At 44.6% G+C, this 24,490-nt stretch overlaps 2 protein-coding genes across 3 annotated transcripts; both read left to right on the top strand.

The window, feature by feature from the left end:
* Window positions 1–250: 250 nt before the first annotated feature.
* On the top strand, window positions 251–17,113 carry hbs1l (HBS1-like translational GTPase). 2 transcript variants are annotated; one of them, XM_029140914.3, is made up of 18 exons: window positions 295–542; window positions 1,099–1,167; window positions 1,241–1,372; window positions 1,921–2,172; window positions 10,031–10,139; window positions 10,245–10,486; window positions 11,139–11,304; window positions 11,837–11,954; window positions 12,628–12,774; window positions 13,392–13,466; window positions 13,583–13,700; window positions 14,219–14,287; window positions 14,405–14,509; window positions 14,582–14,672; window positions 14,970–15,078; window positions 15,174–15,274; window positions 15,379–15,523; window positions 15,615–17,113. In XM_029140914.3, exons 1-18 carry the CDS (start codon window positions 500–502, stop codon window positions 15,624–15,626), a joined length of 2,103 nt encoding a protein of 700 aa, XP_028996747.1. In that variant the 5' UTR covers window positions 295–499; the 3' UTR covers window positions 15,627–17,113. The 2 variants fall into 2 exon arrangements, with proteins under 2 accessions (XP_028996748.1, XP_028996747.1); XM_029140915.2 differs by lacking the exons at window positions 10,031–10,139; window positions 10,245–10,486; window positions 11,139–11,304; ... (9 more) ...; window positions 15,379–15,523; window positions 15,615–17,113 and adding an exon at window positions 2,800–5,139 and having other exon boundaries at window positions 251–542.
* A 922-nt stretch (window positions 17,114–18,035) lies between these two features.
* aldh8a1 (aldehyde dehydrogenase 8 family, member A1) lies at window positions 18,036–20,817 on the top strand. Its single transcript, XM_029140916.1, has 7 exons — window positions 18,036–18,267; window positions 18,882–19,029; window positions 19,142–19,297; window positions 19,381–19,530; window positions 19,607–19,863; window positions 19,998–20,159; window positions 20,247–20,817. The coding sequence occupies exons 1-7, from the start codon at window positions 18,124–18,126 to the stop codon at window positions 20,697–20,699; spliced, it is 1,470 nt and encodes a 489-aa protein (XP_028996749.1). The 5' UTR covers window positions 18,036–18,123; the 3' UTR covers window positions 20,700–20,817.
* Window positions 20,818–24,490: the final 3,673 nt, after the last annotated feature.

Below are 24,490 nucleotides of genomic sequence, written 5' to 3'. Positions count from 1 at the left end.
AATAAATGGTGAGGATTTGACTGGTCAAGGGTATATATATATATATATATATATATATATATATATATATATATATATATATATATATATATATATATATATATATATATATTATTGCCGTCTCTGTGAAGAGCGGCTGACTGGAAGAAAGTCAAACAGCGTTTAAACTGTTCTTTTTGAAAGATCTGACCCCAGGCCGCGTCAGCGATACTGTAACAGGACGTGACGTCACCAGGCAACTCGTTCAATCGTTATTTTAAAATATATATTATCTCGAATAGGTCATTGACTAACAAGCAAATAAAATGGACATATGCTGCAATGGTCTGAAATTTGCTCTCTCTATTTTCAAAATATTGTGTGAATGTGACAATTTCATTTCACTCAGCAGCAGCAGCAGCAGCGATGGCAGCGGACAGTGAGTGAGAGAGACTCGTGCCACAGCACTTTGTGAGCTGCAAACCTTTTCGCTGGGGCCGAAAGAAGACACATAACTAACATGTCTCGGCACAGAAACGTCCGAGGTTACAACTACGACGAAGGTACAACACCTTAATGCGGCGTTAGTGATGAACGTGACAGTAAGGCCTACGGCCGCTAAACGAGCTAGCCGCTAAGCTACATTTCACGGTTTTTTTAGCTGGCGAGATAACGCTAACTGTGCTGTCGTGGAACTTGGCAACAGCCACAAAATAACCACAAATTAAGGGGCTTCTTACGCAAACCGGATTTTATGTCAGCGTTATAATGTCACAGCCCACAGCATTAATACCTAATGACGTTGCTGCTAATGTTTATGTTTACTGGAGTTAACTAAGCTGTTATGCTAACATGCTAACGTTTCAGTGTGTTGAAAGAAACGTTTGATATTCTAATATACCTTTGGATACTGGTTATTATTGGGCTTAACAACTCATTAAACCTCAAACCTGTGGTACAGAAAGTTACCGACGCTTTGTTAGGCTTTATGTAAAGTTGCTGACAAGACAAAGCGACAGCTGTCACAAAGAACTCTTTCAATTCATACACCTGCGTTTATTACGTTGTATGTTTGTTTTAGAAAGGAAACAACAAACAATTGTGTTTTTCCCCCTGCAGACTTCGAAGATGATGATATGTATGGACAGTCTGTGGAGGATGACTACTGCTGTATATCACCAGCAACTGGTTGGTACTATTATAAATTGAACGCAGGATGGATGATACTAGTCTGTAAATAACAATTTCTGTTTCTTTTCAGCAAATCAATTCATATACTCCAGACAGGAGAGGCAAGCGCCGAAAGAAGAACCTTTAGAAGAGGAAGACTATGAAGAGGAAGATGTGCCTATGTCCCCTTCTATCAGCCACAACCTTGACCCTCTTGATCAAGGTAACAGCATTTGTGCAGTAGTATGTTTTACCTTAAATCTTATTTGTGGGTACAGAATTGTGCAAAGGCTGTTAAAAGTGTTAATCATTTATTTTTACGAATAAACAAAAGACAAATCTAAGTCAAATTAATATTTGGTGTGACTACCTTTTGCCTTCAAACCAACATGAATTATTATAAGTACAGTTGCACAAAGTCAGATCATCTGTGGTTACTTCTCCCAAGATGTTTGGAAAAACCTACCAGCCAACTTCCTTCAAAACCTGTGTTCAAGTGTACCTCGAGGAATTTCGGCCGAATATTGACTTATTTAGATTTAGATTTAGATTTGTCTTTTGTTCATTCACTGCATTTTGTTCATTTATGAAAATAAATGTTTAACATTTTCATTTTTTAAAGCATTCTTTGTTTACAGCCTTTATCCACACCTTTGTAAAACTTTTGCATAATACTTTATTTAGCTTTCTCTAGTCTAGTCTATTTTCTGTTGCTTTTTTAGGTGATGAAAACAATGTGTCTAATCTTTGTGGGTGTTTTGTGTTATGTAGCCAAGCTGTATTCCTGTCTGGACCATATGAGGACAGTGCTGGGAGATGCAATACCAGAGTCTGTTCTGAACCAGGCTGCCATAAGATGTGGATTTGACCCACAGAAAGCACTGGATGCAGTCCTGTCTGAAGACCCTAAAACAGCCCCAGTTACTAAAAATACTAACGTGGAGACTGCTTCAATGGCAAGATTTAGCCAGGACAAAGCACCCCTTCCACAGAGAACTAAACAAGAGGCCGTGGCTGAGAAAGGTACGTCTAAAAATGAAGGTTCTCAATTTGTTCTATTTATTTGTTCTACCATACTTGTAAAATATAAAATGATCATTTTCACAGCACACATGTTGAAAATATTTCAAAGCTATAATTTTGATCACATTCACAGTAAAAGTCAGTTTTATTTGTTTAGAATTTTTTAAACACAATGACAGTTCAAGGTGCTTCAACCATTATAAAATGATATCAAAATAACCACCTGATGTCAAAGATTTATGTGGTTAAGTGGACTTTAGTGTCTGCTCCCCAATGACAAACACGGTGCTTTTACCCTCACGAAGCACACTAATGCATACAAACGATATAATGTGTAATATGTAATGTGTTATGAAAAAACTCACATAGTTAATTTAAGAAACCATTGATACTTTTAAATATTGAAAGAGAACAAATATTGCACTAAAGCAGGGTTTGCTATTGTGATGCACACAAACGTATTATTAGCCACAGGGTTTCATTGTGTGGGATGACAATTTTAAGTCATGCAAATGTTTAACAAAGTGCCCACTTTCTGTTTTTTCCCCTTCTCTTATGTGTGGTATGATTCATCTGATCCTCCTGTGTCTTCTCTTTGACAAATGCAATTGGCATTTGTAAGGTAAGGAGCCTGCACGTCTGCTTCTCACACAGATAGTACATCCAAAGGACATGACACTAAGACTGAGTCTGGGTGTAAAAGCACACGTTCAACTATCATAACAAACACACCAAACTTGCATCACCTTTCATCTCAGCATATGGGAGAAGCAGTGATTAGGTCAGACAATCAAAATCGTATTCAACAAAATGCTGGTTTGGGTGTTAGCAGTCTGGGCCAACTCATGTCTGAACATGAGCAGAAAAGTAAGGGGAAAAGAGTCGTTGATACAAAGCAAGGTTTCATTGTCCCCTCATTAAAAACTCTCACCAGTTCATCCCCATCGAGTATGGCAAATCAAAATAGTCTTTCTTTGGGAACTTTGGCAGCTTTAAATATGTCTTCAGTATCTGACAGCTCAGCTCCCTCATTACTTTCAGGACCCCTGAGCACTCTGTCACTTAACCCTACATTAACTGCAAAGTCATCTGTTGCCCCTCCTCCTGGTTTCGGGAGTCTCAGTTCTATCTTCCCAAGCAATCCGCACAATGTGGGAATAAACACTGGAGGAAGAGCCACATTTGTCAATCCTAAGGGAAGCCCATCACTGTCTGATTTAATTCAGGAACATTCAAACCGCAGCCCAACAATGAGAAACTCTTTCCCTCCACCCCCTATTTCTTTACACTGTTCGGCTATGACTGCACCAGCTCAAACATTGTCTGAGCTAGCTTCACAGCACCAAAACCGGGGTACACACATTCAGTCTCAACCACAGAGCACTGAACGACCAGCAGACACACTCACCTCTTCTAAACCGAGTAGCATTACTCCTGCATGCCTGGGTGGGGCTGTGACATTGTCACAGCTAGCCTTGCAGCATCAAACCAAATGTTCCTTACCATCCCCTCACCCCATCAGCGCTGAACCTCCGGTAAATGCTCTGAAGCAACCACCTGGCCTTTCTGAGCTGCTGTCTTTGTCACATTCGGCTTCTGAAGACAAAGGCAAAACCTCAACCACCTCAAATGGGTCACAGTACTCCCTCACCTCGCTTCTTTCACCAGCAAAACCAGAGAGGGCAAACATGTTGGCAGAAGGTATTGTAGAGGGAGGCACCAAGTGTAAGCTCGACCGCAAACCATACAACGTAAACTCCAAGCCACGTACATTGGATCAGACAATTGATTTGAGCACACTTATGGCCCAGACAATTGGATCAAGCTCTCATGCCTTTGACACCGACCTTCCTTCACCGTCCTCTTTAGCTCCAGTTTCACTGGGGCAGAAATCTTCCGTTTTTGCAAGTCCTTCTATATTCGCAATTACTTTGTCATTTCATAGTCACAGACCCACAAAGAGGGCGAAGAATGTGTTAAAAGGAAAAATAAAAGGAAGCAAGACAGGAAGTGGGTGCCAGGGCTTTAATTGTAAATTGCATAACCCCAGAGAGCAGCTTATCCCACCTTCTCCAATTGTACCTTTCCGCTTTGACACTCCTTCACCGGATGATATTGTCCGAGCAAATCAGAGGAAAGCTTTCACGAGGTAGCTCGTAGTATTTTTACTTCACCTCAAGGTAATGGATCTTTTAACTGTGCCACACAATAAACAATGTGGGAACTAGCAGCAAGTAAGTCCTAATTCCTGCTGATGCTACAAATAGTGTTATTTTTAACAAAGACAAGCAAACGAGTCTTATCCCGCAACACTGGCAGCTTGGGACAAAACACCTGTTTAGAGGCGAACTTTTAGAATAATGCTTTTCTTTTTTACAGTAAAACATGTTTCCCTATTTTAAATCTTATGTTGAGTTTTATTTTTCTATGCGTACATAGCCACTGGCTTTTTAATTTTGTATGACAGTAAAATAATTTTCCTGGCTTAGATTTAACTGTGTATGTGTTTTGGCATGGCCTCTTTTCTAGTTTTGAGATGCAGAAACCCTCAAAGGAAAAAAAGAGGTTGCCCATGTGCAGGTGTGCTGCAGCTATTGGAATATGGATCAGTTAACCATTGTACTGGTTTACTGCTGCCTGTGTGAGATCATGGGGTTGACTTTTTGGTTTTGGGGACACCTGGAGATTTTCCCATGAGAGCGAGATCACATTCACACGAACAAACGCACACATTCAGACACACTCATAGACTAGTGAAGTGTATTCACTGCAAAATACTGAAAAATGTGTGTTAATGTGAAAGCAGCAGGTTTACTTAGTGAGTGAAAACAAATACCCCTAAGGTATTCTTTCCCTTTTCAAGCTTTAAAAATGATTATGTACACATGGGTTTGATTATAGATGGGCGTGTCATAAATGCTGCCAGAGGTTAATTTGTCAATTATGTAATAAAGATGATTGAATTTATGTATGCTGAATGTGCCTCTGTCTGGGTGGGTGCCTCTGGTTGTGTGTAGGTATGTGTCTCAGTGTAAAAATAAACATTTTGTGTTTAATAGATTTTACATAACCAGTAAAACCAACACTTTTTCATTAACAATATACAAATAATCATGTTTTTTTTTCCCATGATACATGTACCTTTAAAGACGGAACAGTTGGATTTAATCTAATATGTATCTGGTGCAGTGTATGCGCATCTTTTTTTAGGTTAGGCCAAAGTCATTCTCATTGTTAGTGTGACTCATTGGTATTGGTTTGAATGGAAAATCTTGCCCCTAAACAAATAGTGGTTTAAGACGTGAGGCAGAGCCTGAGGCTCATCGTGTACTAAACAGCAACAGCTTGTATGGAAGCTTGCATTAGTTTATCCTTAGAAACACAAGTTGTCGTTGTTGTTGATGCATATGTGGAGAGGGAGAGGAGCACCGATGTCAACTTTTTGCTGAAGGATTTGTAACTGCAGTGCCTCCCTGTTGTGTTTAATGTAAGACTGCTCCTAAAGTGCAACAGTAGGGTTTGTTCTGGATTTGTGTAAACTTTACACAGGTGCTGTGTGGTGGACCCTCAGGGTGTCAAACGTGGACTGCTGAGCCCAAAGAAAGGAGAGATAACAAAGACAGATAGTAATAGTAATGACTAGTTAAACATTAGATGTCACACAGGGTTCCTGTGTTTGTGTGATTCTGGGAGTATCGTGTAATTTGGAAATTAATAGTAGTATTAAATATGCTGAGGTCTGTCATACAAGTTATGCTTTGAGTATTTTAACATTGTGATTTCCCAGAATGAAACTCTCTTAAGTGGGTTTGTCCAGTGACTGTTTTGGCCTTTTTCTCTTAAGGCGAGTTGCTGTGTGGGTTTGAGCAGGAAGCTGCACTCCGGGAGAAAATGTCACCCCGAGCACACATCGTCTCAGCGCAGCAGCCGATCGTCTTACCCCGTGTGTGTGTGCGTGTGTGCGTCTCTGTCTCTGACACCACCTACGTAGGAAAATCTGATCATGTCTCTCAACTTTCACAGCTTTGTCACAGGCTTCAGCAGTTCAAATCATTTTGTGTCTTCACAACTTCTGCATTTCTGCATGGCATACGTGTTGCACAGGCTTGACTCTGCTGTGATGTGGTGCTGACATTGGAAAATACCATTTTACTTACAATAAGTGGTCAAAGGAAAGCAAGTGCATATGGACTAACATAGCATCAACACTGTGGCTTTCTTGTGGTGGATTAGGTTTACAGGGAAAATGCAGAGATGCAAAACAACATGACTAAATTTTGAAATGTGGGAAAAAGTTACAAGAGAGTTGCATTGGCTTCAGACATTCTGGTTCAGTTATTATGCAAATAATAGAAAACTCTTATACATGGTGCACAAGATAATTGGTACGATTTTCCAGACTGGTGAGAATCCCTCATCTTTTCTTGCATCTGAGTTACGGGGCCTCCTGCTAGAACTTTTTTAGGTTTCTAACTTGTATTGTCGTATTCAGGTCTTTCTTGGCTGCGTAAAATCATTCAAGCTATGGTTTTATTAACCCGATGTGTCTTGGTTAATTTGATAAACTGCATTGACACAATGGGTCATTGGGCTGTAGACAAAAGGCCTCGGTCTGGCCAAGTTCTGTTTTGAAATCTCTCTGTAAACACAACAGGTGAGAATTCTCGTGTAGTTGGTATGAGTCAAGTTGACAGTCTGTCGAGTAGGTGGGCGTAAAGAATAAGGAGCGCTGTTTTGTCAAATGTTGAGCTTCGGTACTGACATTGTGTGTGTGACTCACTCTGAAAGGGGTCAGAGCCTGCCCTCCCACCCCCATCCCCTCGGCTGATGTTTTTCATAACCATCTTCATTCATGCCTTCGCTGGTTTTGTTTCTTCACATCTGAATGAAGTCTGACTTCTGGTCTGTCCACCCATAAAAGTCATCTCTTACAGCAGAGACATGAGCTGTGATGTGTGAGGGAGGGAGTGCCAGCGAATTAGTTTCAATTCCTGACAACTGTGTGGCACAGGGTTGTTTTGCGTTGAGTCTTTTTTTGAAACGACCAGAGCAAGACTAATCTGTGGGACAGCAAAGTTTTAAGTAACTACACACAAGCATCCCCCCTTTTTTATCCCCAAACACTTTCCCTCACATTGGGCTATAAAATCATTACACACTTTCTTTTCGCAGCCTTTAGCGGCCTCAAGTGGCAGACAGCATTAATCAAAAATGAGTTTCTGGAAAAAAAATAATTAATTTTTTTTTATTTAATGTAGTTTAATTTGTCTTCCCCATCATGTCTCTCTCTGTCCTAGTTCTCTCTTGCACAGCCACCCTCCCCTCCACCACTGTTAGTCCCCCACCAACCACCCCCAACCTGCTCCTTCATTTGAGCCCTTGAGGAGGCGAAGGGGGTTGACATTTGCATATCCTGGGACGACTCCTCTTATCCTGCTCTCAGTTATACCCTGGGGCCAAGGTGTACAGATGACTCACCCAGTCGTATTCATATACAAGGGTCTCTCCTGTATGGGAGGACACCGAGTTGTTTACCTGCCAGTCCAAACAGTGTAAGGAGATCCTGCTCCCATAACCTGATTGCTCCGGTTGTTCTCAGGCTGCTCTCCTGTTAATGTGGCCCCTGGCATAGCCTCAGAGCAACTTTATGGAAAGTTGGTTGTTTGTAAAGTTATTAGTGTCGTGACAAGCTGACTCTGCTGCTAATTAAAAAGGGATTGTTTCTTGTGGGTGTATTAGGTTGTCTCAGCTTACAGCAGGTGATAAAAATACACTGCGTTTCATATATAAAGAGTCTAAAATACTATATATAATACATCATCATTATGTTACTTTATCTAATGAGATCATTTGTCTCACAGCTGATGAAGTGTATGGTAGCAGTCCTGTCTGACACAGGTGGTAGAAACCTCCACGTCACTGTAGTCAGGACAAGAAAAGCCCCCAACTGCATGAACCAAAATTCCCCAGAGTGTTCTTTTTTTTTCTCGTCTCATTTAGCTGCAGACTGCAGAAGATGCAACGCTGCGATGCTGGATGTTTAAGTGAAGTCCTATTTGTACATAGGTTCTTACCCTTTTTTAAAACACAGTTTGGTTATCCCCTTTTTTCCGCCTTTTGAACAGATGAACGTAGCAGTGTGTGGGAATAAATAGCATATATGTGCGAGTACCTTATGATACAGAGCGCTCTTCATAGTGCAGTATGTGCCTGGCTTGTGTATCAGTCTTTCAGAATAAGAGGGACTTTTCTAAAACGCAGGACCAGTCATTCAGAGAGTGCTTGGTTAGAGAAAGTCCATTAATAATTCTGTTTAATCTCACCTTCTTTCCTCTCATTTTTCATCTCAGGGTTTTTTTTGGTGAATAGACCGCATGCAGCACTTGGGGACACACACTCTGTTAGAATAAATAGTGTATTAAGTATAATATGAAATACATCTGCAACTGAATATAAAAGAGAAAGACAGAAGAAAACCATTAAAAAGTCATGGATATCAAACTACTGAGCAGTATTTTCTTCAAAATCTATTGCTAATATGTTAACTAAGTAATAACTAATATGCAAATAAATCAGTGGGTAGTGTGCACAAGTAGATGTTTGGTTTAACTCTGTGTTATAATACGTGCCTTTACCTCCAGCCTGCTGCACTGTGCTGAGGTGACACCTTCTCTAAAGATTCATTCTGTGAAATGCTGTGTCACACTGCTCTATTTACTTCAGTGGGGCAACGGCCACTTCTGAAATTAACCCTTTCTGAGCCAGGATATCACTTCCACACACGGGCGCACCAAGTGTGCAGCAAGCTAGACAGTGCAGCCCAGCCTAAATGAATCAGTAGCAGCTTGGTATGACTGGGACTGGTGGCCATTTGGGACTGGGATGACAAAGCAATGTCCTCAGCGAGGCTCCTTGCAGAATATGAACATCCATTCAGTTAAATGAAGCCTCAGAGTGCAACTAGTTGCATCATAGACCAGCTCCTAAGAATATTTAGTGTGTATGCCAGTAAGGCGCCAAGAATCAGGAGGGAACTAGTAGGTAGTTATACATTCTCACTGATCATCAACTATGAGCTACTTATAGGAAACTCCGTTTTACTTATATAGAAAACACTTACATTGAAAAGAATGGATCAACATTTTTACCCACAGTTACCCATAGCATAACATAATAGGATCCCAAATTTAAAATCATTATTGGTTTTAAAAATATATTTGCTCTCCAGGTTTTCCATTATTAGCATCACATTTTCCTGTGGCCCAACTATCAGATTTCATGTGGTATGTGTCTGTGAAAGCTCTTCAGTTCTTAGCTGTTCTCTAGTTATTCTGTGTAGTAGTAGTTTTCTTCAGGTGGTTTATCATAAAATATTTACGATTAAAACCCTTGTCAATCGTGTGTGCTCAGAAGCAGGTTGCCTTTCAGGACTTGGCTGCATTTGTCCCTTTTTATTCTGACCTTTCTTCCTGCTGAGATGCACCATAAAACAAGATACCCCCGTGCATCACTGTAGGTTCTTATGTCTTACTTTTTACTTTTGCTGCCATTTGACAAACTTGAATAGTCGCTTTCATCTAGTCACTATGCGCTGCTGAGTTGGTCGTCTTTCCAATCAGTTCTTCCATCTCCGAAGACAGCATCTGATGCTTTGTTAGAACCAGCGTTGACACCGTAGTCTCCCGTCTGTCTTGCCAATAGTGAAAGGGTCTGATGTCTCTCTGACGCCACAACAGAAAGCGTTAATCATATGTTAAAGGTTAATTCTTTGCCTTTCTTACATGTAAAAGGGTCATGCGTCATAGTTGCCTGTGACTCTGAGCAAGTGTACTGTACATTCTCTTTCTCGCCTAATCAGCTAAAGGTAGAGACGCCTCGAACAACACACTGGACCCTGAGGTGGTGCCCAAAGTGGCGCGCATGACGGTCTCTGGCAAGAAGCAGACCATGGGCTTCAATGTTCCCAGGTACTTAACTGCATCTGGATGCAATGACCTTTTTCATTTAGACGTACTTAGTGTATATAAGCCAGTATTCTGCTTAGCAATATATGTTCAACGCTGTCTCCACAGCACAGCGGAGAACGGTGCCGTCCCTGCTCCAGCACGCCGAGGCGGCAGCCCTGAAAATGCCACCGTCGCTCCTGCCACAGAGTCCAAGCGTCCCGAAACCCCATCCAAGGGGTCCAACGGTGAAGAATCAGCAAGCGCTCCCACCCCAGGCCGCTCTGGAAAGGCCCGGCAGACGATCAACATCAAGGCTGAGCTGGAGAAGAGGCAGGGGGGCAAAACTCTGTTAAATTTAGTGGTTATAGGTAGGAAGACGTCTTGTTTGACTAAGCAATGTAATTTAGTACGATAGTTGTTTCATCACTCGCATTTCTACTTTATTGGGTTTTGCATAGAAATAGACTAGATAGATAGAGTAGATTTTTCTAGTTCTTTCTGAACTTTCCTTTTAATTAGAGTTTAGTCTAGGTTTATTCGTAGTTAGTTGCACATTATGCACGTATCATTCAGTTCCTCTTCTTTTTGTCTCTAAACCTAATGGTAATAAATGTGACCAAGTGCAGACCAGCACAGTTGCTCAATCATGTTTTCTCATTCTCAGTTACACCAGAAAAAGTGACTTGGTAGTTTCATAAGTGCAGATGATTCTAGTTTCCCACAGCCTGCGAAACCTTTCGTTTTACCACCGTCCTCTCCCTCCCCCTCTCACCCTGGATCCTTGTTCCCATTTCTGTCTGCCTCCCTCCACTTACAATACAACTGCAATACAGCTTCTTTCCTTCTCCCATCCATGGCTTCCTTTTGTCATAACTTATGTTCTCTAGTGCCCCTATCTTATCTCTCATGCCTTCGCTCCTCTGGTTTCCTCCCCAACCTCCAAAGTTCAATTTTAATCACTTCCTTTCTTTTCACATCCTGAATTTCGTGGAGTTACTTCCATTATCTCCTTCTCCGCAGGTCATGTGGATGCAGGTAAAAGCACACTGATGGGCCACTTGCTTTATCTGCTGGGCAATGTCAACAAACGCACCATGCACAAGTACGAGCAGGAGTCGAAAAAGGCCGGAAAGGCGTCGTTCGCCTACGCGTGGGTTCTGGATGAGACGGGAGAGGAGCGAGACAGGTACGTGTCAGCGGGGAACCACAAGCCAGTCAGAAAAATAACGCATTCTCCTCATTGCAAGTAGCGCTCTGGTTTTCTACATGTGCAATGCAACCTAGTTGTTTCTGGAGAAAATGTCCTCCTCAATAAAATGACTGAAAATACCTGTTCTTCGTCAAACACGAGTCCCTGCGTTCCCTCGCTCTGTTGTTGTTACCAGAGTGAAACGGAAGCGAAATGTGCCAGAAACAGAAAGTGACCCGGGTGGGAATGAATATTCACTTATCAGTAAATTCTGAAGCAAATGTGTAATACAACATCTGACTGAGAGCCTCGCCCACTAGAAGACGTTACGCTCGAACTGAAATTGGCCCAGGGTTTAAATCCTTGTCCCTTTAATGGGGCGGTTCAGCCGCTCGCAGTAACCCGCAGGATTGTCTTATTAACAGCGGTTTTGACGCGTTGTATGACGTCTGTGTGTTTATGGTAATTAGTCGTCATCTTAAGTGGGTCATGTAGTTTTTGAAAAAAAATTATTTGTGTTTTCCTCCAGGGGTGTGACAATGGATGTGGGCATGACCAAATTTGAAACAAGCTCAAAAGTGGTGACGCTGATGGATGCGCCCGGACACAAAGACTTCATCCCCAACATGATAACGGGAGCCGCTCAGGTAAACTGTGCAAACTGCAGTGTAGTGCTAATTATGTGCACCTATCAATACAATACATTGATCAATAGCTTATGAATTAGAAATTATTTTGCCAATGCACCTGAGCATCAATTGGCTCCAAATAGGACTCAGATGTCAGAGACGATCTTAATCATCATGGTGAAAGGAAGTCAGCCTGAAAGCCTGTTGAATAAAATGGTGCTTTTCCCCCCATCACACCCTCCGCTTGCCACACCCGTCAGCAGGAGTTTAAATATCGTCTGTGGTTTTGGGTGTTGCTGTGTCAAGGTGCTTTTGCAGGGTTGGGTGTGCTTGTCTGTGTCTGTTTTGGGGCATTAATGTAATTTCTCTTTTTACCTTATGACTGTCTTCACGTTTAGCATCATCATGTACCGGCTTAAGGGGTTTCTGTTCTGGCAATTTAACGTGTCATTCAGACATGTTCTCTGGGGCTTGTGTTTCTCAGCCTGCAAATATCTCCAGTAGGGCAGGTGTTGGTTTATCTACAGAAATTACTGTTACTGCCTGCAGTTGACTATGGTTAAAGTTAAATGAGAAGCAACTAAGTCGATTAGGTATCATATTTTTTGTTAATAAATTACTGTAGCTCTTATTAATAATAATTCATCTAATTTGAAGTGCGCCTCTCTTCTTTCCCCTCCGCTCTCCTCAGGCCGACGTGGCCGTGCTCGTGGTGGACGCCAGCAGGGGAGAGTTCGAGGCGGGCTTTGAAGCGGGTGGTCAGACCAGAGAGCACGCCCTGCTGGTGCGTTCGCTGGGCGTCACGCAGCTGGCCGTGGCCGTCAACAAGATGGATCAGGTCAGACCTACGGCACATCTGCAGGATTTTGGACTTTTACCACAAGTATTTAAATTATTGATGAAGCTGCAGAATGACTCAGTTGGAAATGGCTCATGAGAACGAACTGATGCTATCAATCACTTTCACAACACTTCTAACTTCTTGTTTGACAAAAGCAAGCACTCGTTACATTTCAAATCTTTGACATTATTTTAAAATAAAATCAAAAGACTAATGCATTTATAATGTAATATTAGCAGTTTAATAAATATGGATGCAAACTGCAGTTCAGCTAAGCTTACAAATCACCTGGAAGAACGACTTCCCAAGTATGTGCTACGATGTGGCAAATCATAAAAACAGATAATCACACTCGTACATGAATTCTATGAAGGTGTCAAATTGGGGATCATTGTCTTGTTTGGAAACTTTGTCTGATTGTAAATGTTCCTGTTCGGAGAGGTGGTGGCATTAGAGTGCTGTGTGTGCGTGCGTGATTGAATTTTTGTTTCCTATAATCACTGGCATGTTGTTGACACCATTTCCTTTTCAAAGCCATGCTAAAGGGGAAACTTTCTGTCTGTGTATTTTTCCTTTTTCATTTGTGTGTGTGTGTGTGTGTGTGTACAAATCAGGTAAACTGGCAACAAGAACGTTTCCAAGAAATCATATCCAAACTTGGCCATTTTCTGAAGCAGGCGGGATTCAAGGTAAGCTGCCATCAGCTGGATTCACTTCTTAACTTTTTATGATTGCATTAGTGTTGAATGTTGCTTTGAAAGTTGTGAATTATGTCTTAGTCTTAAATTTTTGTTTCTTGCTGCAGGAATCGGATGTTTTTTACATCCCCACCAGCGGCCTGTCAGGGGAGAACCTCGCCACCAGAAGTTCCGTAGCCCAGCTCACCTCTTGGTTCTCTGGGCCCAGCCTGCTGGAGCAGATTGGTAATGATACCAGCCAGCCGGGGCCTTAACTGTCTTTCAACACTTAGACATAAGTTCATGTTGGTAAATGTCGAAAAATATGGACCAGATGCATCTTTGTCTTTTGCAAATGAGTCATTTGGAAGGTTTCTGTTCAAGGGTGTTTAATGGTAATTATCAGTAAACTGTCTTTAGCTTTTCTTCAAACTTGAGTAGTGTAATTTGAAATCATTATCCATCAAGTCAACTTTCCAAATATTGTTTCAAAACTGAAAACTTTGAAATTACTCACAGCAGCACAGAATGAGTAGAGGATGGCTAACAGGAAATGAATTATATGTTTTTTGCATTTTTGTCTTGCTTGCATACAGTGTTTTACACAACTTTGTCATGCCACAACCAGTAACATAGCCATGGCATTATTCAACCAGTACCAGTGAACATGATTCACCACCCAATGTCACGCAGCTTCTCATAATGTTTACTAGCTCTTTATGATGTTGTAACTGTTGTCTTCTGTGACTTTCCCTTTTTGCTAGATTCCTTCAAAGCCCCACAGAGGTCTGTAGACCAGCCTTTCAGAATGTGTGTCTCAGATGTCTTCAAAGGTGAAGTCATACCTAACCCTAAATTTATTCTCAAATCACTATTGTCTTTTAATGTTTCCTTTTGTTTCCTAATTTCTGATATACATATTTTGCTGATGGTACGTTGTTTCTTTCCAGACCAGGGTTCAGGCTTCTGTGTTACTGGGAAGATTGAGGCAGGTTACATCCAGACCGGTGACAGGATTCTGGCCATGCCTCCCAATGAGACCTGCACCGTCAAAGGTACTGTACATGCCCTGATGAACACCGCCATCCTGTGGTAGCCGCTTGACTCATCCAGTGTTTGTGCTGCAGGAATTACGCTGCACGACGAGGCTCTTGACTGGGCTGCAGCAGGAGACCACATCACCCTGACGGTCACTGGCATGGACATTATCAAGATCAAGTAAGCAAAGTGCTCTGTAATCATTAGAAAAATGATTAGTCACAACCATAGTATAATAAATGTCGAACAATTATTACTGGGAGCATCCAGTTGTTCCTACAGTGGCTAGTTGTTATGCAACATAAACACGTTTGTGGGCTTTCCCTTATGGAATTAACTGAATAAGCAACTTTTGTAAAGCATCAATATAAGCAGGAAAAACAGATTTGCACTCATAACACCTGTGTGCTAAGGTTCTGTCATCTGGTGTTGTGATTTGATATCCATCTTATTGTTTCTTTTGATCCCTTCTTGCAGTGTCGGCTGTGTGTTTTGTGATCCAAAGGAGCCCATTCGAGCCTGTACGCGATTCAGAGCCCGAATCCTCCTCTTCAACATTGATGTTCCCATTACACAGGGCTTCCCTGTAAGTGTGTGTTAAACTAGCTGCTAAACCCCTTTAGTGGTAAATAGACTAGGTTTATCTTTATTGTTGTGCTGTGTCTGTGTTTTTTGGTATAGGTACTGTTACATTACCAGACAGTGAGTGAGCCGGCCACCATTAGGAAGCTGATTAGTGTGCTACACAAGAGCAGCGGTGAAGTCCTCAAGAAGAAACCAAAGTGAGTATTCTATATTCTGCACCACTGCTGGACATTACTTACTTAAATGACTTGTATTTAAAAGTATTCACTGAGCTATAACCCACATTCTGCTTCCTGTGAAGATGTTTAAGTAAGGGTATGAATGCCGTAGTGGAGATCCAGACCCAAAGGCCGGTGTCATTAGAACTGTACAAAGACTACAAGGAGCTGGGCCGCTTCATGCTGAGATACGTTGGCTCCACCATTGCTGCAGGGGTTGTCACCGAGGTAAGGTGGATGTTTACATATAAATTGTGTCTCTTTATGTATCACAATCTGCAATATTAAGTTAGTTGTTGTATTTTTTTTCTTCCTCCAGATCAATAAATGAAGACCGATACACACAGCTGATCACTGCATGCAGCCAGAGACCAAGTGCAATTTCTCTAGGAGATGTCACTCATGGACACAGAGTATCGCATCCATCCATCCATCCTTCTCCATCCAGCGCAGTAGCTGCTTCACCCGGCTGCTCTGAGCGGCACTAACCTACGCAGATGACGACCATGCGGGGAGATCCTGCAAAACGGGCCGCCAGCGCACACAGCTCCGACATAGTGATGCGGTGGAGCTGAGCACCCAGCCGCCCTATCGTCTTATCTCTCTCTCTGATCAACACACTGCTATAATCAGACTACTGAGAACTGTACTCTAAAATGAGGACCGATGACTGGACATGAATTTGGATATAACAGACCTTGCCATTTTTGGTAGAAGGATGACTTGCAGCTATATTTAAGTATCCATAAAAGAACAAAAGAAATTGCTGACCTTAAGTAACTGATTTTAAATGTAGATGAAAGATTGTGATGCCATACGATGTGGGAGTTGAAGGCAAAACAGTCCTAATTTGTACCATAAATATATTTGCATCTCAGATTTCATAGCAAAGTGGTCGAAGGACAACAAGAAGTAACAAAAAAGGGAAACTAAGATTTTGACTTGCATTTGGAGAAAGAGAGAGACAATTGATGAATGAATGAATTAATATTTACAGGTGGACTAGGACTAACAACTCTGCTCAGACTCAGTCGAGTGGAGGTGGAGAGTTGATGCTGCATTTCTGTGTCTTCATGTGTTTGATCTGGCATGTTGGTGGAGATGGCGTTGAATGAACATGACGTCTGTAGCCCGTGTTTCTGTGGAGTCTTATTTGTTTCAATCTCTTTCAAGAGACTTTCTCTCAAACAGGATCCAAATTCTTAAAAATCCTTCCAGGTTCATGGCGTGTCAGCACATGAGCATCTGGCGCCGAAGCGAAACCCGAATTCTGGAAAATGCGGCTTGCATCAGTCTTTCGAAATACGCCTGTCAATGTTGGTAGGAAGCGAAAAGGGAGAGGCGATCCTTTCTCATCATGTTTGACAGTGAGAGTGGAAAGCACCAAAGAAAACACATGTCACTGAGACTGTCCCTAGTGGGCGATGAAGAGGCTTTCACGCTGGTCACAGAAGAACCAATTTGGACTCTGTGGTGATACATACATGTTTGTTTTTATGCTATAATAAGTCTTCCTCTAGGCCTCCTCTGGTTTTGTTTTAAGACAAGGAGCAGCGGTAGCAGCAGGTTTTGTACTTTGTGGTGGGACCAAAGTCTCACATGACAGTATTTCTGTTGTTGATTATTAGTCTGGGGGCGTATTGCATTCATTAACTAGTACAATGAGGACATAGTCCTGAATGTGTTCCCAAACCTGCCACATGGGGGCAGTACTCAGCTCACTCAGTTCAATCTGTATAAATTCTGATGGTGTTTACTGTAATTGACACATGTAATCAAAAATACAAGTAAAAGTATCATATTGTTACTTAGACCAGACCATGTTAAGCTCGCTGGACTTTTTGTTCGTAGCCCTTAAACTGTCTACGAGGAGCAAGTAAGTCTTTTAGCACATGAATCACCTTCTGTGGATGAGTAAGATGTGGCTTCATGGTGAGAAGCCACTCTTTCTAAATCAGTACTTTGTGACCGTCACACGCTTGCGTACACAAATCTATAACATGCAACGCTGCGCCTTTCACTATGTGTCATGGAAAACGTACAGAGTGACGCGCGCGCATGCCTCGGTGTGCCCAAGTGACTGCATGCGCTGCTGTGCACCACAATGGAGGAAAAATAAGGTTAATATGTCTCAACGCAGAGCGGGAACAGTGTGGAGATGGGTTCACACACACACACACACACACACACACACACGCATCCTCACAGGCCGCTGAGTAGCTGCTGGGTTCATGGATGGATAAGAAGAACAGCACAGGGGCCCAGATGTCAGTACTCACCCAAACCAGATGGTTTCCTTTAGGAGGTCACTCCTGTTTATACAAGTTTGCAGAAAGACACGAAATCACCACGTATGATATGACGACAAAGACAAAAAAGACCAGGGATGTAACGTGCTGTATTACTACAAAAACGGCTACAGATAAAACTACAGATTGTGCTGCTGCTTCGAGTGTCCAAGATAAACTTTGATACCTTAAGACAATAAAAGACAATGTTTTTACATTTACACGTTTAGTTACATTTACACTTTATAAGCATCAATGTAATTTTGCATATTTTCATCGCCTTAGTCAAGTTAGTTATGCTTTTTGGGGAATTTACCCCCAATAGATAGAAAGCACTGGTTGCTGAAGCTGTGTTCTGGGGCAGTAGCACATCTGTGTCGAGGCTTTTATTGTGACAGCGCACTGGGCCGTAGGAGGGACGGAGCGAGGCCGCCTCACCTTTGCTGCTGGATCGGTGCCGTTCCAGGCATTCCCTGCGCCTGCCTGCCTGCCGCCGTCTCTTTGCAGCCTCACCTGCTCGGTGTAAATCCACTGGCAACTATGCAGAAAGCTGAGCAGCGGTCCACTCTGGTTCTGGAGAACTACATAGGAGGCAAGTTTATCCCTTGTCAGAGGCACATCGACTCCTACAACCCGTCCACCGGAGAGGTTTACTGCAAAGTACCCGACAGCGGCAAAGAGGAGGTGAGGCCTCACACTCTTAATACTGCACCTAAATACTACATTTTCGAAACCAATTGGAATAAACTCAGAGTCTTTTTTGTGTTACACAACATGCCAGAAGACCCTGGTGGTTACACACTTCCTATTTTGGCCTCTGACTGATTGTGAGCCCTTCTTTTGATGTATTTACAGGTTCCTAGGCTTTATACAAAGCAGTCAGACTAAATGCTTCTATCCTCTGTCCTTTATATATATATTGAATCAGTGTGCAGGTTCTGGTGCTCCCTGTGTTTGAGGGAGCCACCTTTGCCCTCTACAGAATCAACATTTGAGTAATCATTAAACACAAAAGTCAGTGTGATGCTAAATGCACACACCTTTAGTGCAATGCAGTGGCTGCACCTCAAGATTCACTTAATGGTTGACAAAGATGCGAATGGTTTCGGGAACTGCTTGTAACGTACAGTATGAACCATGCAGAACCCTCAGGTCCTCTAGTGGGAGTTCTTTAGTTATTCCTGAAGATAGAACTCAAACCCACAGTGAGGCATTATTGTGCATCACATGAAAGGTGTGATAGATATAAAGATTGATTTCTGTATTAGTGACAGAGCAGCTCATGGCTCTGCCCTCAGGTGGAGGCGGCAGTGGCGGCGGCTAAAGAAGCCTTCCCCGAGTGGTCGGCCCGAAGCCCCAGGCAGCGAGCAGAGGTCCTCAACAAGCTGGCCGACCTGATCGAAGCCCACCTGGAGGAGTTTGCCCAGGCTGAGTCCAGAGACCAAGGTACTCGAGTTCGAGACTGGTAAATGTTTCGTAGCACCTGGGGAAATAAGGCACTTATTGTGGATGAACAGTAATAACCAACAAGGTCTTTGTCTCGGTTGTGGCTTTACAGGTAAAACGATAAGTTTTGCCCGGGCGGTGGACATCCCTCGCTCCGTCTACAACTTCCGCTTCTTTGCCACATCCATACTGCACCACACCACTGACTGCAGCCAGATGGACGCCGAGGGCTGCCTCAACTACACCATCCGTTGTCCCGTCGGCGTGGGTGAGCGCCCCCTGTGTCGTGCGTGGCGTCCGGTCCGCTTTTAGGCTCCTTCAGGCCTAACGTTGTGTTGTTGCTGCGTGTAGCTGCTCTCATCAGCCCCTGGAACTTCCCCCTGTACCTGCTGACCTGGAAGATCGCCCCGGCCATCGCCGCAGGGAACACCGTGGTGGCCAAACCCAGCGAGATGACCTCCGTGACCTCCTGGATGATGTGCAAGTTGATGCAGCAGGCCGGTACGGCGGCAGCGTCCACAGCGCCCCCCATTGGTTCGTGCATGTTTCTGCACCGCTGAGCATCCTCCATCTGCAGGCGTCCCCCCGGGAGTGGTCAACCTCGTGTTTGGCACTGGCGCGAAAGCAGGCGACGCGCTCGTGGGCCACCCTGACGTGCCCCTCATCTCCTTCACTGGCTCCACGGCGACTGCCCGGCGCATCACAGAGCGCAGCGCCCCCTATTGTAAGAAGCTCTCGCTGGAACTAGGAGGTAAAAACCCCAGCATCGTCTTCGCTGACGCAGACCTGGACCAGTGCATCCAGACCACGGTTCGCTCCAGCTTCTCTAACCAGGTGACCCTTATTTTGAAAATCAACAGAATAATGATTGATCATGAGGCTGCAGTGACGCGCTTTGTCCACATGGTGGCGATCACGGCCCACATTTGTTCTGATCTTTAAAAAATTATTTCCCATCCTGCTTCCAGGGAGAAATCTGTTTATGCACCAGTAGAGTTTATGTGGAAAGGAGCATCTACTCTGAGTTCATGGTAAAGTTCGTAGCCGCAGCCAGGAAGTGGAAGACGGGCCTGCCCTCTGACCCCAGCAACAACAACGGCGCTCTCATCAGCAAAGAGCACCTGGAAAAAGTGGCGACATTTATAGAATAGCGGACTTGTTTTTAAACGCTTGAGTTATTTCATCATTTTAAACCTTTCCTCGGTTTTGCTCCCCAGGTTCGAAGCTACGTCGCTCTCGCCAAATCTGAAGGCGGCGTCATCCACTGCGGCGAGGGGATCGACCAGCTGGACCTGCCCGAGCAGAACCGCTCCGGCTACTTCATGCCTCCCACCGTCCTCTCGGGCGTCGGCGACAGCTCCCGCGTCATGCAGGAGGAGATCTTCGGCCCCGTCGTCTGCGTCAGCCCCTTCGACACGGAGGACGAAGCCGTCGCCAGGGGCAACGGCGTGCGCTACGGCCTGGGGGCGGCCGTGTGGTCCCGGGATGTGGGGAAGGTCCACCGCATGGCCAAGCGGCTGCAGGCGGGCATGGTTTGGACCAACTGCTGGATGGTAAGGGATCTGAACCTCCCCTTTGGAGGAATGAAGAGTTCTGGAGTGGGACGGGAGGGAGCCAGGGATTCCTATCACTTCTTCACAGAAGTGAAGTGTGTCACCATCAAACACTAGAACACACAGTCAAGTCATTTTCTTGATTCATCCACCTCTGTGGGTCCAAACCAAAAATCAAAGCCTTGTGACTGGAATTGAAAAGCTAACACTAATTAAACACCTAACTTGAATCCTGCGCAGCTGACTGTGTGTGTGTTTACTGTGTGGTTATGTCAGTGGAATGCGTAACTCGTGAGATGTGAGAAGGTTGATGTCAGACTCTGACTGAAGGCGCCTTGGGGCTGTTTTCCTCACAGTGGGGTGAAGTCTGCTCTGTCGCGGAGCTTCTGCTCAGACGGAGCCTTTCTGCGGCGACTGGCTGCCCAACTGGCCCGAACTGGATGGAGAAAGACAAACTCTGGCAACGCGTGACCCCAAAAGGGCTCCGTGCTTTATCTAGTGAGGGAAAAAAGCCATTTGACGTCCAGTGTTTGCTACATGGCGAAACAGCCTTTCAAATATTCATGAAAGAATCCTTTTAAATTTTAACGACTCCAATGTTTGCGTTATCTCTTCCTAATGACACTTCTGTGGCTTTCTCTTGGCGCCCCTCCTCCTTTCCTAATTGCCCTCACCTTCACCCTTCCTCGTCGCGCCGAGCGTCTGATCCGGGCTCACGTACGGTCCAGACGGACGGGGCGGCTGCGTGGTGCATGTAGATGAGCACGTCTGCACGTTCCACTGGGCTGTGTTTGGGTCGCTGTGCCAGGAAAGAGGGGCACCCAGGGTAGTGTGTGTGTGTGTGTGTGTGTGTGTGTGTGTGTGTGTGTGTGTGTGTGTGTGTGTGTGTGGACCTCGTGTGTTTTGACTAGGGACTGGGTATTGTGCTGCCTCACTACACACACGTGCAAAGCCATTCCTTCCTCGAACTCAGCGTGTGATAAACCCTCCAAACGTCAGCTGGGGAGGTGTGAGCCTACACACACACACACACACACACACACACACGCACACATAAGTCATAATCTTACAAACAAAGCAAACAATTTCATTTTCTCCAGTTTCCTCCCTTTTTCTAGGTTTTACTTTCATCTCGTCATCTTGTAAATGTTTTATTGTGCGGGGAAAGATTTAGTGAACCGGGTCTCGTCCCAAAGTACGTGACCGAGAAGGTTTCAGCCTAGTCCAGCTTTTAACTCACTGGACCTCACTCATCAAGCAGAGAGAACTTAAAGCAATTACTAACAGGCCTATTACGTGTTAATATTGGTGCACCGAGAACTTCAACAGCTTTTCACTCGTGTTCATGGGTGTCACAGATTGTGGGCTTGTTCCTCCAGTCAATATAAAAACCTCTCATGGCCTCTCCTTAGGGAATTTTCCACAGTGGGCAGCTGGGAGATAAACCCAGCGCTGAGGCCGAGGCCTGAGAAAAAGATGGGGTTCAAGCAGGTTCAGCAAACGCGGCAAGAAGCCTCGCGGGCTTGTGTTCGGGAGCCGCTTGGCTGTGGACCACCAAATATTTGCTGCTGCGTCACGTGAGCTGCGAAGAAGGCAACTCGACCTCCACTCAGTCTCTGGGCCGACGTCCAGCGTTCTGACTGTGCCCGTGTTGTAAAAATACATCACACAATAGATCTTTTCCCCCCCTGAGCTGATGAAATTAAAGCGACCTGTTATTTTTAGGATTTCATATCAGGATCGTTATTCAGTGACTCCGCTGGCAGGGCCCACGGCGCACGCACGCCAGGAGCTCAAGGGAAACCGGTGGCACGGCTCGGAAGTGGGGCAGGGCTTTTGGCTGTTTTCACTTCCACTCCACAAGCAGTTGCGGAGAGGCAGCAGTATCCTGGATTTTAAAAGAAAGCTTTTATTGGTTTAAAATTAGTCGATGATCATTGTACTGAACCTACACGAACTGAAGCACAGCAGCTCCACGCAGCTGCTGCATCGGAGCGAGAGGTCACCGGCGGGGTCGCCCGCTAACCGCTAACCGCTAACAGCTCTCATTTCACGCACTAGTGCAAAGTATCCGACTGCCAGTCGAATGTAGGTCGACCCGCAGGTATCGATCATCTGGAGTGGATGCACGGGAGCTCGGTGTGGGAGGATCCGCCCCGGATCAGCGGGGGCTAAAGAGCAGCAGAGATCCACCGCCCACCGCTTCGCCGCCGCTCGCTTTCCTAAACGGTCTCTGGACTCAATGCGTCCATTTCCTTTACTGCACCCGGCTGCCACCGCAGGATACATCCTGGACAGACGAAGGAGTATTGTTTACAGTAAATCTGAATCTGTCCGTATTCCTTAGTTGAATCTGACGTGAATAAAGAGCTCGGCATGGGGGCAGATCTGGCCTTTCAGCTGTGGAGTAGATTTAGTTCACTGTAGCTCTAAAGGGGAATGGATGCCATGTGCGTGAGTTGCTGCTTAATAAAGATAGTGCGATATAAAAGTGGGTGTTGCACTTGGCCGCCATGGACTGAAAGCGTCCAGATGCCCCGGCTCAAACTCAAGCACGTGCACAGGTTGGACCGGCGGCGCCGACGCGTATCTGGTGACCAGGAGACACATTTAGTCCCACTTGGTCTCGAGCTGAGTTGCTCCGCTTCACACCGTTCCCCTGTAAAAACATCGCCCGTGGGTGAAGACACCCAGGACACGCGCGGGCCGCTCCAGCAGCTCCTCGCCTCATGGGCGTTTTGCGTTTTTGGGGCTCGTGCTCCTTCCTGGCGCCTTATTGGCCGGCCGGCGACACACCACCTCCGGGAACGCGGCCACAAAACATCGGACCCACGCCTGAGTCAATAACGGAGCGACGGGCGCTTCCCGACGGGGCCCGTCGTGACCTCGCAGTCTGTTTGCATTACCTGCCACGAACCATCAGCGCAACCTGATCTGTTTGACAGCGGTCAATGTCACAGGTGACTCCAGGTCCTTTCATTGATTTTCCATGTGTCTAACAACATATGAGCATTATTGTAGACATTCTAGGTCCTCCACAGGCACAGAGGCCCCTGAGCCTTCAATAAAGAGATGACAGCAGCCAAATGTGAACCCAACTCGTTCACATTCATATTCAGAACCATTGGTGTGATTTGTTCTGTGTCTCCTTTCATTCTAGATGTCCTGAGGTTCCATTTACCTGCAGGCGCCTGGAGGCCTGTTGTCTCATTGCAATCATAGATGTAGGTCATAATATTACATAAGAAACCTAATGATTTACTTATTTGGGTTAGTCCACTTTGGCTGCACTGCACCTTCATTTTCACCAACAGTCCATTGACCTTACACACACACACACACACACACACACACACACACACACACACACACACACACACACACACACACACACACACACACACACACACACAGCTCCCTGTCTCTGTGCGTTTCCTAAACCAGTGCGCAGAGAAGGAGACGCTTTCCGGGGATTCTTCAGCTGCATTGGCCTTGAAACACAATAATGGAAGTGCGCAACACTCCCCTAGGTACAATAAAACAAACTCAGTTCAGTTCATTTGTTTGATTGATGATGAATTAGTCAGATGATTAGTCAGTACTGTGACTACTTTGAAGGTGGACAAGCGTCTTGTGTCCCATGTGATTGAATCCTTGCGTAAGGAGGAACAATTCAGGACCTTGTGCTTAAGCAGTAACATAGTAATCAGTGACACAACATTTAACCTGTTTTTCAATCAAATGACCTCAGCTTGTCTGGCAAACTAGACCCCCCTCCCACACACACACACACACACACACACACACACACACACACACACACACACACACACACACACACACACACACACACACGCTCATCTGTGCTGATTGGCTGCTTCGCACACAAACAAAAACATGCTCTACAT

Source organism: Betta splendens, chromosome 24, assembly GCF_900634795.4.
Source record: "Betta splendens chromosome 24, fBetSpl5.4, whole genome shotgun sequence".
In the NCBI taxonomy this organism is placed as follows: domain Eukaryota; kingdom Metazoa; phylum Chordata; class Actinopteri; order Anabantiformes; family Osphronemidae; genus Betta; species Betta splendens.
This window is presented reverse-complemented; position numbering and strand designations above follow the sequence as displayed.

What these genes read in the sequence shown, in the direction of transcription:
- hbs1l (XM_029140914.3), top strand. Translation starts at nt 500, where the DNA reads ATGTCTCGGCACAGAAACGTCCGAGGTTACAACTACGACGAAG. An exon ending in CCTTGACCCTCTTGATCAAG is followed by an intron (nt 1,373 to 1,920) that starts GTAACAGCATTT and finishes TGTGTTATGTAG; the next exon opens with CCAAGCTGTATTCCTGTCTG. An exon ending in TGTCTCAGATGTCTTCAAAG is followed by an intron (nt 14,288 to 14,404) that starts GTGAAGTCATAC and finishes GTTTCTTTCCAG; the next exon opens with ACCAGGGTTCAGGCTTCTGT.
- aldh8a1 (XM_029140916.1), top strand. Translation starts at nt 18,124, where the DNA reads ATGCAGAAAGCTGAGCAGCGGTCCACTCTGGTTCTGGAGAACTACATA. An exon ending in CCGACAGCGGCAAAGAGGAG is followed by an intron (nt 18,268 to 18,881) that starts GTGAGGCCTCAC and finishes CTCTGCCCTCAG; the next exon opens with GTGGAGGCGGCAGTGGCGGC. An exon ending in GGCTGAGTCCAGAGACCAAG is followed by an intron (nt 19,030 to 19,141) that starts GTACTCGAGTTC and finishes GTGGCTTTACAG; the next exon opens with GTAAAACGATAAGTTTTGCC.